General features: G+C 41.1%; 1 protein-coding gene across 3 annotated transcripts in view; it reads right to left on the bottom strand.

Annotated features, from left to right (window-relative positions):
• Positions 1–1,539: 1,539 nt before the first annotated feature.
• LOC138004464 (ankyrin-3-like) overlaps positions 1,540–15,931 on the bottom strand; it is a 38,188-nt gene continuing 23,796 nt past the window's right edge. For all 3 annotated transcript variants that reach the window (XM_068850989.1, XM_068850988.1, XM_068850987.1), the window contains 10 exons: positions 13,463–13,592; positions 11,851–12,298; positions 10,284–10,501; positions 9,298–9,530; positions 8,192–8,499; positions 6,904–7,164; positions 5,861–6,068; positions 5,653–5,689; positions 4,790–4,895; positions 1,540–3,722 (listed from right to left, as the gene is read on the bottom strand). In XM_068850989.1, the coding sequence (XP_068707090.1) occupies positions 3,104–3,722; positions 4,790–4,895; positions 5,653–5,689; positions 5,861–6,068; positions 6,904–7,164; positions 8,192–8,499; positions 9,298–9,530; positions 10,284–10,501; positions 11,851–12,298; positions 13,463–13,592 (2,568 nt within the window). In that variant the 3' untranslated portion in view covers positions 1,540–3,103. The remainder of the gene's footprint in view (positions 3,723–4,789; positions 4,896–5,652; positions 5,690–5,860; positions 6,069–6,903; positions 7,165–8,191; positions 8,500–9,297; positions 9,531–10,283; positions 10,502–11,850; positions 12,299–13,462; positions 13,593–15,931) is intronic.

Genomic DNA, 15,931 nt, shown 5'->3' with positions numbered 1-15,931 from the left:
GGGGGGGGGGGGGGAAGGCGGCCCCCCTGGTTCTGCTACTGGCAACATCCTTGTTTTGTGGCGTTTTCGTTTCCGTCTTTATTTTGAACTCCCCATTGCATATTAAAGAGAAACGCCAGCGACCAAACAGCAAAGTGGTATTGCTTCTATTCACGACCTGATAACACTTGAGACGCAAGGGGGAGAAAGCAAGTACGTAGGTAAGCGACCATTCTCCTGCCGGTGCTTGGTTAGAACCAGACCAAGATGGAATAGTAATAATCACTGACGAAATACTTTCGAAGCGCCAAGTTAAAGTTTAGAGTGTTGTCCTTGCTTTAAGTCTCTAACATATTGATTTAGTAGTCAAATGACCTGCTGTTGCGTTCCTTGAGGCGATCCTGCCATACTTTGATTCAAACTTGAATAATTCTGGGCAAGTGTGTGCATTGAATCGAAAGTTTTTTTAAATGATACATTAAGATACGAGACTACATGCCAAAAAGAAATAAACTATTTTCCATAAAGAAGAAGAACAATGAAGAAAATTACATGTTGATGTTTATTCCAGGGTGCCCTTGTTTTTTAAACTCCCAATCGGCTTATTTACTTAACCTTGACAGCGCTTCTCCTTCGGAAGTTTTAAGACCACTGGCCAGCTGGCTTTCGGCCAGAGCAGAGGTAGCATGTTTTTGGGTCTCATCCAATGTAGGCGGGCGAAATCTCGAATCACGATAAAACGAGACGGACAAGAAAAAGCATTCGACTTTTTCGCTCGTTCTTACCGACGGGGAGTTTGGAAAAAGTTAAGTTACAATCGTGGGACAGATTAAATGGAAAATGGAGACTACCCCTCCTCACAAAAACAATGATGAGCAAATGCCGCGTTTTGGCCTTCACACGTGACACGGCTTCATCCTTGATTTAGGGGGCATGCTATTTATTTTGCAAACATGAACAACTGAAGATTTTCCTCTGAACTCCCTTTGAAAGAACGTTAACCCATACTCCAAAGTGACCATTTATACCGTATCGTGAAATGGAATTTCAAACCAGGCTTTATTGTTGCTAACACCTAAATGTACACTTACAAGGGAATCTTTGTTTCTCGCTGAAAACTGTTGCACTGGAATAATGGGGAAAAGGGCATGTTCTCGAAAGTCCAGGTACATTCGAAACACGAGCCGCGATCATCGAGGAAACACAAGATACATTTGGAAGGTCGTGGGTTTAATTCTTGTCCTTTTCCGATATTTCCCTTATTCCCGCACTACGGTTCAGATGCATTTTCCGGGATTTCTTGCCCTTAAAATTACCCTTAGCTCTCCGAGTTGAAAGTTCTTTTCTAAGCCTTCAGATAGTGGGAGAGTAACTTGTCCAGGGAAAGGCCGCCCTCTCGGTATTATTTCACGCACTAAAATAAAAGAACCGAAATTACGCGGCTTGACAAGAACTAGCAAAAAGCTTCGAAAGAGAAATGGTTGTTTTTTTCTCGTTTGTTTTGACGATTTCTACCGCTTTCCAAAATGAGTGTCGGCCTTTAAAACACAGTACGCACAATGTCCTGTAACCATTTTATTTCCGATATTAACGAGTGCCACATGAACTGCAAAGAGCTCTCATTAACAGTCGTACAACTCTAATGTCTCAAATTAAATAATATTAATAAAAACCTTGATTCCATCACTCCGCATAAGGCTGAGACAGTTTGAGTTTGACTTGGTACTCACTCAAGAAAAACAAAGCATTCCAATGCACATTTTAACCAGCAAGATGAAAGCCATTAAAGCTTAACTACAGCCTTGCATCAACCTAACAACACTGAAGATTTCCATCGCTTTGTACCTCGTGTAACGTGCAACAGCCAGCGATATCTGATCTCTGCAGTAAGCCACCAGTACACCTTTCTTGTCTCTTTTGCGAGAACCCGCCAGGAAGCCACTGTTTACTGCGGGTTCAGAAACACTGATGTGGACTCTGAAGGTCAATCGACGGCTTCGTTTTCAACGGGTGTAGGCAACGGGCTTGTGTGTCACATGTCAGCGCTGTAATTGACTGATTTCGATTTACTTAGGCGTTTTCACGCTAACCCTCGTGGCCATTGTGCTCGACGCCATCGGAAAATAAATCATCGATTCGAATATGAACTGAGTCCTATGTCTCATCATAGTTAATCGAGGGACTGGTTATGAAACCTTATAGAGAACAATGTTGTTTCAATCGATGTTGAATTGACCGTGACCCTACACAATCTTTTGTTTTCGCTTCGCACGGGTTCGCTAATTAGTTGCGCTTAATTTAATCGAAGGATTTGATTGGTTACCTTCTCGAAAAAAGGCGTTTTTTGTGCAGGGTCAAGGCCAAAAATACGGACAAAAACATGAAACAAAGGAACTTGTCCAGTTTCATAACCATCTCCATGCATTAACTATGGTCTCATGAAAAGCGCACTATAGAAACCCACAATGACATCACGGTAGATCTTTCTTAGTGTACATTGCACCTTTAAATGAGAACCAAGGACAACGACGAGTTCGGAAAGAGAGAAAATTTGCAATACTTAGTAGCATTTCGTCTCTGACAAAATTATGAACGTTAACCCATAAATTGGCATCCACAAATAACAAAAAACAACAAAAACAAACTAAGAGATGAAATGGGCATTACACTGATAAAAGTGTCAGAAAAACGGGTAAAAAGCGACTTATACATTGGGTTGTAAACTCGGAAGTTCATTATCACTCCCTTAGGATTTAAGTCAACAACAGCACATGCTTGGCATGACGAATGAGAGCAATTAAATAGTACTAACAACGAACACATTAAACAACGTTACAATTGAAGTCCCTCGCTAACTACTTCCTGGTGTCCTAAAGTATTTTAAATTCACTCCTCGAATTCTTACAAATTAAAACAAAGACATTTAAACGTGCTAGAAGCACTTAATTCCACCTTACTCATTAGAAAAGGTGAAAGGACATTCTTTGCCTCTGAGAGACGACTTTTCCCAATTTATTCATAGTACGGCCACTTCATTACAAGTCACGTAACGATTCTGTCTCTCTCGACTGAAGGCCACAGTGACACTGTAACACCCAAATGACGACTTATGCACATAGCAATCTTAGATCTCAGTTTCTTCCGTATCCCCTCCGTTCTCAACTACTGTTGCAGCATTCTCAGGGGCGAGAAAATCTAAAACGCCTTTGTCGTTGCTGAAAAAATCTTGAAGTAACTTTTCGGTGTCCTCTTTCGAGACTTCGGTGCCATCTTGCACGATCTTGTGGCTCTCTTCAATGACATTGCCATCTTCATCTACCACTCTGTGTTTTTCCACGACAATCACAGACTCCTCGATCATAGGTTCGGCTCCGTTTTCCTCAGCAAACACATCATCTCTTTCCGACAAGCGAGCTGTCCGTGGCGAGCTGCCGTCGTCTTCTGCAATAAACATGGCGTCCATTTCACCGGCCGATTCCAAAAACTCGGAAATACGACGGTTATCCGGTTCTGTTTCGTTGGTGGACGCCTCTTCGGGGTCACTCTTTACATGCCTTTCCACGACAACAACAGGATCTTTAGCGTAGCTTCTGTAGGCGAGTCGCTTAAAATCTTCAAGGATGTTCTCTCGTCCGATTTCGTGAAGGGCTTTTTCCAGGGAAGCCATGCTCGCGTCGGTGTCGTCCTTATCTCTCCAAGTTGTCAGTACATCCAAAGCACACTCATCTAATGCAGTGGAGTCACTGGAAGTATACAGAAAATGAAGTTACATCAGCATAGGTATCTGTTGAAGGACTGGGATAATAAAGAACTTAAGCAAAGATATAATTAACGATGGAGGGCTTTCTCCATCCTAGTCTATTCCCTCTAAAGGAAGCTCTGTTACCCTATTTCGGTGTCTGTGAATAACTGAAATATGTTATGACAAACTTGATGCTTGGCAACCAGCGAAAGGACAACTGAACCAAAAGATTCCATGACAGGATTCGAAACAACGACCTCCGTAACATCGTTCGTATTTTCCACTCATTGACTTACAAAAATTAGTGGGAGGAAGGCCAATGTCTTGGTTTTTCAGGGACAGAGTGATCCACTGGTCAGCGGGATTGACAATGTCATGCTCGTCAAATATGGCAATGCAACTATTAATATGACGAAAGTTGACATATATGAAGCCATATATTTGAACTGCGGATAGAATCAAGTTAAGGCAGATCATCGTAGTTACAAACGTTACTTGAGCAGTAACGAAAAGAGAGCCTGAAAAATGCATGCTTGAAAAGGGATCCTATTCACTGCAAGCTGTCCTTTCGTTACTGTTCAAGTTAAGTTTATAACTAAGATGATCTCCTTCTTAACTTGCAACTATTAATGACAATAGCCAAATCGTGTCTTAATTAAAATAGAAACCCCCCAAAATTATCTGCTTCTTTCTTCTACACTGCGACATGGCAACGAAGTTATTCAACGTATTCCGTTGTTGCGGATTGCGCTGAAGGAAATGCATCACACTTCGAACAATTTACGCCGGCTGTTTCGTTCATTCTTACACCTCACTGTTCAGATAAAAGGAGTGCATGATTTAAATTCGTAAGAGAAGATTTCCGCACTTTTGGCCAGAAAGCAACAACCTACGATGACATTGTTCACGGATAAATGATTTAATCGAAGAGCGACCGTATAGATTGATCTGATGGCACCTCAAGGTGCGGTCGTTTAAGACCCTTTCATTTTCGTTCCATGTAAAATTCACATATCCAATTTGGAATTTCTCTCCGTTTCCTGGTTACACGGCGGAAACAGTACTTACTGTCTATCGGCTATTTCCTGAAGTTCCGAATCTTCGAATCCAAACTCCTGACCAAGAGCTATCCAGTCCTGTCCAACACCTTTTGCAAGCACTGCAAGTAAACTGTCTGCAAGATAAGAAATAGAAAGAATAGCATAAGGCCAGTGACACACGATTAACTATACACAACATTTGCTGATCAGTAATATGGTGGACTTTTTGATGTAAGCTTCCTAAAACTACTGTTGAACACGACAGGTAACTTGATCTGAACGGAATAAACTCGTATCGTATCACCTTCGATCAAAAACGTTAAGTGTATTTCAGCTGTCATCGTGACTTGATTTCTTACCAACGACTGCAACAGTTATTGATCACAAATGTTGAACCGTGTCGCTAGCTTTAGAAACAACGGAAGTTCGCGTATATCTTCTGTGAAGAGCTAACTACAGGGTGCAAAGAAAGGTAGCATTACAGCTAGCCATTCGGGCAAGCTGTGGCCACCATCTACTAGCCTGATAGTCATTTTTACTGGCCCCCAAAAAAATTTCACAAGCAGTATTTATTTATCAATGACATTTTTAAATTAAAGAATTATTAATTAACTGGTAAACTAAGTAAGTAAGCAAGCAAGCAAGCAAGCTGGTTTATTCAACTACAATGGCAGGAAATCCTGGATAACAGTAGTAATATCGCATAAACTACACATTACATACACTACATAATACAACTACTGAATTTGATTGTTACAAACTCGCTAAATCTCTTCGTGTTTAGCTTAAGGGTCAACGACTGGCTACGTCATTAGTTATTTAATTTATTATTAATCTGAGCTCACGCAACATGTCGATGAATAAGGACGACACGAAAAACGTCAAACTTACCAGGAAGTCGAGCAGTGGCACCACCCTTCTTAAGATTCTGCAATATAAAGGAAAGAAATGACAAAATTTTCAAAAATTAGAAAACAGCTCACAAGTCACTGCAACTAAGTGGAAGTACTCCAAAGTTACTGAATGTAAAACATTTCTTATTTCCTCCCTTCACTAAAAACGTCTTCGCCAGAAATGGGCAAGTGAACAAACTCCTCACCTCCTCGGATAAATCGATGCTCAGATTGCAGATCGGTCGCACGTTGCCAAGGCGATCTTTGCGGGGTTCTTTAAGGAAAGCCAATCGGCATGTAGGGGCCTGGGACGGATCTGTCACGCGTACTGTTACGGAAAGGCGATTTTCTCGGAAAGGACAAAATGTTATCTGTAAAGGCTCACGCGTGACTGGCATAGCGTTACCTAAACACCTAGAGAAAAAAATATTGAGACGGTTCAATAGAATTTCACTCCACGATGAAACGATTTTCTAAACTAAAACGAGTAAAAATTTTCGGCACCAACCGGTAATGTAACACCACGGAAGGCCCTTGTACGTAAAAATAAACCACAAGGAATTGGCAAAAAAGAATTTTAAACTGAAAAGTTAAACATTGAAAATTATCGTTTTTTTTAAATTCGTGACATTGCGAAGTACCGATTTTCTTAATATTTCGATAAGTTGCAAATATTTTAAAAAATTATAGCAAAATTTATGTGATTTTTTTGGTTTTTTTCAAATAAATTTCGCACGCGATAGGTGACGTCAGCAAACTAAATTGACTTGATCTGGTCTTATGCTCGGCCTTCTATGATCGCGCAAGGAAGAGGACTGGGTTTAATACTGGGTTGACGTCATAGACTGCTTTCCATTGCCATTGTTCCTTGAAAACAGCATAATTTGTGACGTCAACCAGGTATCGAATCCATTCCCCTTCATTTTCTAGGCCTAAGGTTAGCTTTTATGAATGTTTGGGATCTTTCTGTGTAGATATTCTAAATGTTAATCTAAATGCAAATGAGAAGTTGGCTTGACACGAAGTACTAGCCCCTTCATTGCTCAGTCATGGATCAAACTATGACCTCTTTTCCCGTCTTTCAAATTGAACAAAAAAATGAATTTTCAATAAAAAATTCTACAAAACACGCAATATCTTTGGGGCGATTTCGGAGAATAAAAGGTGATAGGCACTTTTAAGTGATTATTAATTACTGATTTCTACGTTGAAAGAAACTGAAGAAAAAGCATTAACCCTTTCATTATACCTGACATGAACAGGCCTTCCTTCGCATACTTCCACTTCACGACTTCGCGCAACTTCTACAAAACCTGTCTGTTTCTCGAGCGTTTTGTCAATTTTATCGTCAGAAACACAGAAGATTCTTAGGCGTGCTTCAGTGCCATCTGGCGAGAGTTGTGCAAACACGACCACCTTGACTGAATAAGGGACAGCGGTTAACTTGCGGTATAATAGACGTGCGTCTGACGTCACGTTGTCTGGGTTGCGGGTCTCCATGAGCCAGTATCTGTGGAAAATAAACACTTTAACTCGATCTGTAGAAGTTTCAAGAGCTTCGTCGATTGAGCCTTGCACAGGCAAATCAACGACCTCAAATCGCTGCGGGTAATCTTTTCGGTAAAAACGTGCCTGCAATCAAACATTTCGACACGCATTTCTACGGACGCATAGCTTAGAACGTTTAGCCTCCTGATGACAGAGTGACAACTTAGCTTTAAAAGTCCAGTCTGTTCCCACGCTAAGGATGCCAACCAAACTTCGTCCAACCGGCATTGTTGGTGCATTTAGTCATGAGTATATAATTACCAAAGACAAATGTCAGCCAACACTGTTGCCATGCTATGCCAACACTGTTGTCATGCTATGCCAACACTGTTGTCATGCTATGCCAACACTATTGCTATGCTATGCCAACACTGTTGCTATGCTCTGCCGGAAAATTGGGTTATCCTATTGATTATTTTTAGCTAGAAGATACCTTTATGCACTCCTCCAAACACACAACTTTCAAGCTCGAAGCATTTCCATTCCATTTCCGTTTCCATTTCATTACAATTCAAGAGTGATTTCATATTTTAACTTTGGAACAGAATGATATGAAAGGTGGAAAGATCACCGTTGTTAGTTGAGTAACTTCAGCAATTGCAAAGGAAGTCCGAAAAATTCCAGGACTGAACGGGATTCGAACGCTTGACCGTGCGTTTGCAGATCAAAGGTTCGAATCCTCTTCAATCCTGCACTTTTTCGGGTTTCCTTTGCAAATGCTTAAGTTGCTGAACTTACAACGGTGATCTTTCCAACCATCATATAATAATTCAAGAGTGCGACCATAACATGCCACAGTTATCAAATGACAGGAAACTGAAAGTACAAATGGGTGATTTTCAAATTCATTTTTCCTCGATACAAACAGCTTTCATTGGCTTTTTTTGGTTGAAAAACACTTATTCCTCTGGTTTAAAGTTTTGTGTTTGGAGGAGTAGAGGTTCATTTTACAAAGGGATGGATGGATCCAAAAGCAAACCAGGTCTAACCTGGCAGGATGACTGGTGGTGAAAGTGGCGCATGTATTCACTATGCTCAGCGGCGTCGTATCAGTGATGTCAGTCCAATGGTAGAGAGGGGCATGGGACATAGACTTCCTATTGTCCTGCGGCTGACAGCTGAGCAACCTCAGTGTGGGCTGAATATCGACGTCATCACCGCCAGGGCTGTACACAGGTGTTGGGATAGTTATAGACACAGGTTTGGAGAAAACGACACCCTGGGGCTCAAGAGATACCACAGGACTCACAGCCACCCAGTCTTCATAGTCATTGAATGATTCGTCGGCAGGTTGGACCTAAAGCGCAACAATTGAGTTGTAGTATGTCAGTTGTTCTTAAAGGGGCTTGGTACGCTATTTTAGGTAATTTCGTTTGATTTTGTTAATTATGAGCTCTAAACGTCAAATTGGCAGAGCAAGAGTCTGTCATTTGCAAAATCACGGCCACATAACAACTGAGAATGATTTTCCAGCTTTGTAAATGACATTTTGATATAGACTGATATAAATTTGGAAAAAGGTGGGCCGACGTTTTTCAAATTTACCCAAATTCAATCCATTTCAATCCTCTCCAGTTTTGTCCATCCATGTCCCTATAGTGTTCTATAGTTTTGAATAGTTATTTTGATATTTTAGTTAATTCTATGACCATTCGATCAGTGCTGTAGTTGCCTAAAATTGCATGACCTAGCCCCTTTAACTTGCTTGTTAATCATTTTTTAAATACATAAACAAAACCACACAGAGTTTCAAGTGATTTAACAACATAACCCGTAAGCTCCAAATTGACCGAGGCGTTCACTCACGTAGACTCCTAAAGCCACAAGACGACGCATAATATTTCACGACTTGCACCCGCGAAAAAGTTCTCAAGCCGACTTCGGGTGACCGGAGCAACCTTACGGCGGTTTTCCTAGAACTGTTGGTAAAACCACGATAAAGAACCGAAACATTTGCCGAGAAACGTGCGGAGGAGTCTCGTTCCCAGGGTCTCTCTTCTCTGCCTTCTTTTTCTTTGAGGAGAATACACCTCAAATCAAAGCCAAACAGGAATTTTGAACGGATAACGAGTGAGGTAAAACGTGAGGTACTTACCTGAAGGGTCAGTTTTGTTCCACTTGCTACAGCTCCTTCAGGAACCTTAACTTGAACCTGGGGAAGCACCGAAGATCTTAATAGGTCACCACCGGGGCCCACCATGAAGCTTTCCTTCTTGAGTCGCGAAATAATGGAAAACTTTTCCGGAAAGTCACTTGTTTCTATCTTAGCGTATCTCTTACTTGGAAAACCGTGATAAATGTTCATTTCTGAAGTGTAGCCGTCGACAGCTGAAACAAGCAAGCACAATAAAAATCATCTGAAAATGGAATTACCCTCCGACGTACACTCAGACGGTTTGTAATCCTACACGTGCACTGGGCAAAAAGTGTGTGACACTTGTTTTCCAACCATCTACATAACATCTTGAGACAACTAGAAGTTAAACAAGATTGTTAATCAACCGACAACGATACATTATCGGGAAATCGGCACTTCATAATAAGTTATTTGTTCATCTTGTTTTGAGATCCCTGGTCACTTTTGGTTCCAGGGAAGAATTCTTACCAGAGGCCCGTTTCTCGAAAGTCCCGAAAAGCCATACAGCTTGTTTTGGAACAACCTCGTTCCCAGGGTCTCTCTGCCTCCATTGTCGTTATGGGCAGAGAAGAGAGACCCTGGAAACGAGGTTAGTTTTGGAAAAATCATCTCCGTTCTTGAGATACAGAGGGAATTGTGACACATGAAAATGGCCCGTAAAGTTTCGGGACCTTCGAGAAACGGGCCCCAGAAACTTCTTTATGTTCTTGACGGTGAGCCACCATCTTCGATGATTAGCAAAATGATGCCTGAAATATTTCTTTTAGTGCACGCTACTGAACTTGAAGCACTTCATATGACCGATTATCTTCTGTTTCGGAAGTCTGGGGTATTAGACAGCGCTTTGGTGCACAACAAGGATTTTGAAACCTGACCGCGTCGGTTAACGGCAACCACTGTCACTTTCGTTTCTGTGTCATCTTTAACTAAAATTGAATAAATACCTTTCATGTCCTCAACGCAAACTTCCTGCCAATTCCATCCTCCGTCTTCCGTTCGCAGCACCACCAGTTCTCTTTCTCCATCTCTGAGAGCGGAAAAATGCGGCAACTCCAAGTACACCGGCTGAAGAAACTTGACGCCGGAGGGGTTGACATCCAACACGCGACAAGCTAGAGCCTCACCTTCATAGAGAGGGGGCAACAGGGATGGCTTGTTTGGGCTGGAAAAAAACGATCAAGCAGATAAACGCCCAATAGGCAACTTTTTCGATCGCGTCACTTGACTACAACTACCAGAATTCAGTTCATTTTCTTTTCTTATTAATGTTTTGTATTCCCAGCGGCGTAAAAATAAAAATAGCTCTAATAGGCCACGTTCGATGTATCAATGTTCACACATGATTGGCTACGAGGCTTTACGGTTAAATTTCAATATTATGTTGTTTAGAAATCTTCCTTGAGATTTGTGAGACAAGAAAAAAAGAACTGAGCCGTGAAATTTGACCATAAAGCTTCGTAGCCATGCCTGAATATTGAAAACTCGGTCAATTAGGATGAGACAAGCAAAATCTTAAAGGGAACCTCCACTAAAACAACAAAATACCTTTAAACCACAGAACATAATGTTTACAATTGCTCAATCTTTTTCCAATGAAAGCGTTTGTATTCGAGAAAAATAAATTCCAAAAACGCTTATTTTGGCTTTCAAATTTCCCGGGCGCCGCCATCTTGAATAATTGTGACGTAACTTGGTTGCCCTATTGTTCCAGAACAATCGCTCTTTGTATCAGAACAATAGGGCAACCAAGTTACGTCACAATTATTCAAGATGGCGGCGCCCGGGAAATTTGAAAGCCAAAATAAGCGTTTTTGGAATTTATTTTTCTCGAATACAAACGCTTTCATTGGAAAAAGACTGAGCAATTCCAATTGTAAACATTATGTTCTGTGGTTTAAAGTTATTTTGCTGTTTTAGTGGAGGTTCCCTTTAAGGATCCTGTTATTTGTAATCGAACAGCGTCATCATGCAAATGTGCTATTCGTATCGATTGTCGTAATACCAAAATCCTCTAAACAACTGCAAGCGGCGCAAAGAGTGCAATAAGCCAATCATAACGCCAACAAAGTACAAACTTGGTTAAAACGCGGGAAAAGAGCGGGCGCAGACCGCGTCTAGTTTTGATATTGCATCCCATTGGTCAAATGAGCGGCGCGGGATTTTAAACCAATCAGAAAGAACAGCAACGAAAAAAGAAGTCAAGTTAAGTTCTCAGCACTCATAACAAATTGCAAGAAAGGTTACCTGAAAACAAACAAAACAACATAAAGAGGGACAGTATAATTTAAAATGAGACTCAAGAATTTGTTTCACAAAGTAAACGCCAAAACGACCGTCACCACTTAAACGTAAAATGTCATTTGCAGACATCATTTTTCCCGTCCACAGAAGAGACACCATGAGAACGTTCTGTGGATGAATCACAATTCAAGGGAATTTCACCAAAGAGAACTTCGAAATTAGGAGTCAAAACACGAGAAGAACGCGAAAAAAAAATTGCATGTAACTCACCGTATTTGTTTACAAGTAATCCTAGTTGGCATTTGACATGACCTGGGAGGCAACGTGATCTTTACACCGGTCTGAGAGCTTTCCATCTTCCCTCCTCTGGCATCCACCAAGAAACTCACAAGAAAGTCTCCAGTAACCGGGGGCTCATATTGCGGTACGTTATCATCGGCCATGTCCGCAAGACTCGACGGCAGCTCCGATTCAACGACGTTTATTTCCGAAACCGTTATGCTCTGCGATACGTTGATATCGGAGAGGCGCGAGCGGTCCAAGTCGGATGCTCGGGACCCAGACGGCGTGCCGCCCTCCAAAAAGGCACCAGAATAACGCGAAGAACTAAAGATTCCGGAGTCACGATGCTGGCCGAATGGAGATTGGCGCTGGTCATCATCTGCCATATCTTCCATTGTCATAAAGCGGTCATAGGTTTCCTCGGGGATTGGTGGTTCTGTAGGATAAACAGAAAAAAATAAGAGGTTTCTAGAAAGAGTAACTTAAGATCCATTAAATTGCTCAGTTATCTAATATCGAAATCTAATATATCTTAAACAATACTGGAGTTAATACTTTTAACTCTGCCAAAAGGTACCCTAAGAAATATGCCTTTAATTGGGCTTCCACTCACTCCGATTGCCTTTTCATAGCAATGAGTGCCCAAGAAGGAAGCCAATCATTGATTACTTCCGTCAGTGGCTCATAGGGTTTGATTTCTTGATAAAATTTGGATTTATATTTAAAACTTAGCCGAAGCAATTTAACTTTAGAAAGATCAGGTACAATTACCGAATTGTTTCCCCGCGATCAACGGCCGTTCCCCCTACACAAAAATGGCTCACATAAGCGCTTCTTTTACTGGCCGGGTATAAACCCGAAGAAGTCAATCGAAAGTTCGGTAATCGAACTCAATCGAACTCCATCGCTCGATCGACTTCGAATGGGTTCGGTAATCGAACATAATCTAACTCACCCAAATTTTTTGCCAATCGAACACTTCAACAATCGAACATAAAACCAGTTTCATCTGGTTTGAATCAAAGCGTTGCCGTCAAATAAGTCAAATATGTGTTGGCTTCAATTTCAAACAAGATGTCGAACAGGGCAGAGGGCGTGACACCCGGAGTGAAACTAACCATTCTGGAAGGTGTGGTTAACGAATCTTTAGCGACGGCGGTTTAACTCTTCTTCCGACCTTAAAGAATATCACCAGTCGGTGTTATTTCGAGCGTTGTAAAGACAGTTTACATAGTCAACTGTGCTGTTCATGTTATCCAGTATTGTGAATTTATCAGTTTTGAATCACCCAATCAGTAAAGATTTTAGTTAATTGTAATCTGTTAATATCCTTCTCACATGTCCTAAAATGCGGTTAAAAGAGAGAAATCTCAGAAATCCTTCCAATACTATTGAGACTGACAGCTTATCACTTTTTGTACGCCGTTTTGATTTCTACGTCGATTTAGTTCGATTGCGTGAGGTCATCGAACTTACCTAAAAGTTCCAGTTCGATTGTGTTCGATTACCGAACCAATCGAACATCAATCCAACGATTGAGATCACTTTATTTTTGGTTCGGTTTTGTTCGATTGACTACGCCGAGTATAAACCAACTGACCTTCCTCCACTTCAGCCAGTTCTAACGCCTCGAGAACCTCTTCCTCCTCGAGCTCTTCAGGTTCTGCACTGAAAAATATCTCGTCTGATTCTCGGTCTTCTTCGTCTTCTCCGTCGACTCCTTCTCTTTTCTAAAAGAAATCACGCAAAAGCAACTCTTATAAAGACAATGGAAAATACTTCATGGAAGTCACGCAATTCTAATGTCACGCAACCCGAAGGGTCACAACATCACTCATACATCCTAACAAAAACATTTTCGTCCCCGATTTAATCAAATCTCTATATTTGATATTTTCCGTTTTAAATTTAAATTAAATTGATCCTACTGCCACTGATGTTTTCTTGGTTTTTATGGCTAACAACACTGAATGAACGAAAGAAAACCTGAACAATTCAGTGCTCTAGAAATTGATGATATCGCGCAATTGGTAGAAGACTGCACCGGCATCATAGACGTCATTGGCTTGAATCCCGTTTGAGTCTGAGGACATTTATAAATGTGACGATCTAAAACCTTAACATGCTTTTTTCCCCAAGTTCAAACATTTCCTTGACATCTTGTTTCTTCCGTCCTGCATTTAGCAGCACTGGCATGCTTTAAAAGACTGGAAAAGTTCTATTCACCTAAATACCTAGACTAGTTCACACGAGTCCTTCTTTCACGACCCATTCACATTGTGAAAAGCAAACCCTGCCTCGTGGATAAATTACAATATATAACCTTGGATATTAGTAACGTTTTAAAAGTCGCTAAGACGTTGCTTAATTTTTTTTTTAAATTTTCAAACAAGCGAATCGGACAAACTTTGATGTTAAATATTGACAAACAAAAAGAGGAAAACAGCCGAACGATGAAACAAAAGCCAAGTGAAGATCGCAAATTCGCAATATCACAATTCTTCCACAGGACTAAGGTGCACGGAATGTTGATTGTTTTAAAAATCGAATTCATTGGAGAAAATAATCCCCCTACCTGGTCAAATTATATCGTGGGCGATTATAAAAAGCAAGAACTTTTAAATTACTCCGTAGTTTCCGTAAACAAACTGCCAAATTTATTCGTATATATGCTTGTGATTACAACGAGCTTGTGTCCCAAATCGTATATTGTTTATGGTTGAAAAAATAATTTGATAAACCAATTACGGAAGCTGGTTAGAACACGAATGATATAAAAAGCTCCAGAATAAATTTGGGCAGAATATATGTGAAAATACCGAAAACGTAAGGGTCGTCTTAGCTAAAGCAAAGAGGGGGACCAAATGTACCAAGTTCCGATTCCTTCAACTTTGACCAACATACTTCTACATTCGATGGTGGAAATTTAAACAATTTCAAATGACGGCTCCTGGCATGCATATTAAACAGAAGCCAATATCCCTCTAGCTGCGGGCACTTTACAAATTTAAGATGACAGAAAATTCGCGTTTTTGGTAGTAAACGTCAAATGCTAGTACGCGTGCAGTGATTTCGAAACGCGTCTTCGCGGGCAAAACACTGAGGTGTTATAAAAGGGCCAGGCACCCTCGGGACGTGTGGATCATACGTCAATCAACCTTGGATGCAAGAGAGATCAGAAAAACTTGTGCAATACAAATAAAATCTCAATTAAGGGCAATCTGTCTGTACTCTTGTAGAAGAAACACGAAACATTTCGATTTCCTTCGTTCTCAGATGTTAAATCACTCTGATCGCCATTTAACTATCTTTGACGACCTCATTCCAGTTGCTCGCAGTGTTAGATAAATACGAACAAATGCAGTAGGCCGCATAAACTCCTTTTATAGTGGCGCCATATAAACTTGCAACTTCGTCGCCACTGTGTTGTTTATAGCACCATCGCGGCGGTGATGACGTAATAACAAAGGAGGAGACAACGCAGCCCATTGGTTGAGGCCGCCGACTTGCAATACGTAGTTGCCTGGTATAAGTCCCGCTAGGTAGTCCGACATAAGAAAATGAAATAGTTGTATATATAATAGAGAAATGACACCTAAAAAATTCAGGTGGCTTTAACACGATTCGAACCCACGACCACTGCGATGCCGATGCAATACTATACCAACTGAGCTATGACGGCACTAAGGTGGAAGCAGGTGCTCCCGTGAAAGGGTGGAAGCGTCTTTCAATAGGGCCGTTTATACGAGAGAAAAGGGAGCTTAAGCACGTGCGTTTTTGAGACGCGGACGGCAACCGGAAGTGAGCTGTTTTCAGTTTAACTTGTCTTCACACAACCACATTTATATTGCTAAGTATCTTTTCTCCGTTAGAGATGATTAGTATAAAATTCTGGGAGACACCACTGTCCTGTCATGCGAAATTTTCACTTCCGGTTGCTGTCCGCGTCTCAAAAACGCTCGTGCTTAAGCTCCCTAAAATAAGCCGCGGCTTACATAAGACGCGAACACCCCGTATAAATGGTACAAAATCTACGTTCACGGCTTTCTGAAGCCGTGGCTTATCCTGG

This window comes from Montipora foliosa, chromosome 5 (assembly GCF_036669935.1).
Source record: "Montipora foliosa isolate CH-2021 chromosome 5, ASM3666993v2, whole genome shotgun sequence".
NCBI classification, from domain to species: Eukaryota; Metazoa; Cnidaria; class Anthozoa; order Scleractinia; family Acroporidae; genus Montipora; species Montipora foliosa.
The sequence above is the reverse complement of the archived record's forward strand: the minus strand, read 5'-3'. Positions and strand labels throughout refer to the sequence as shown.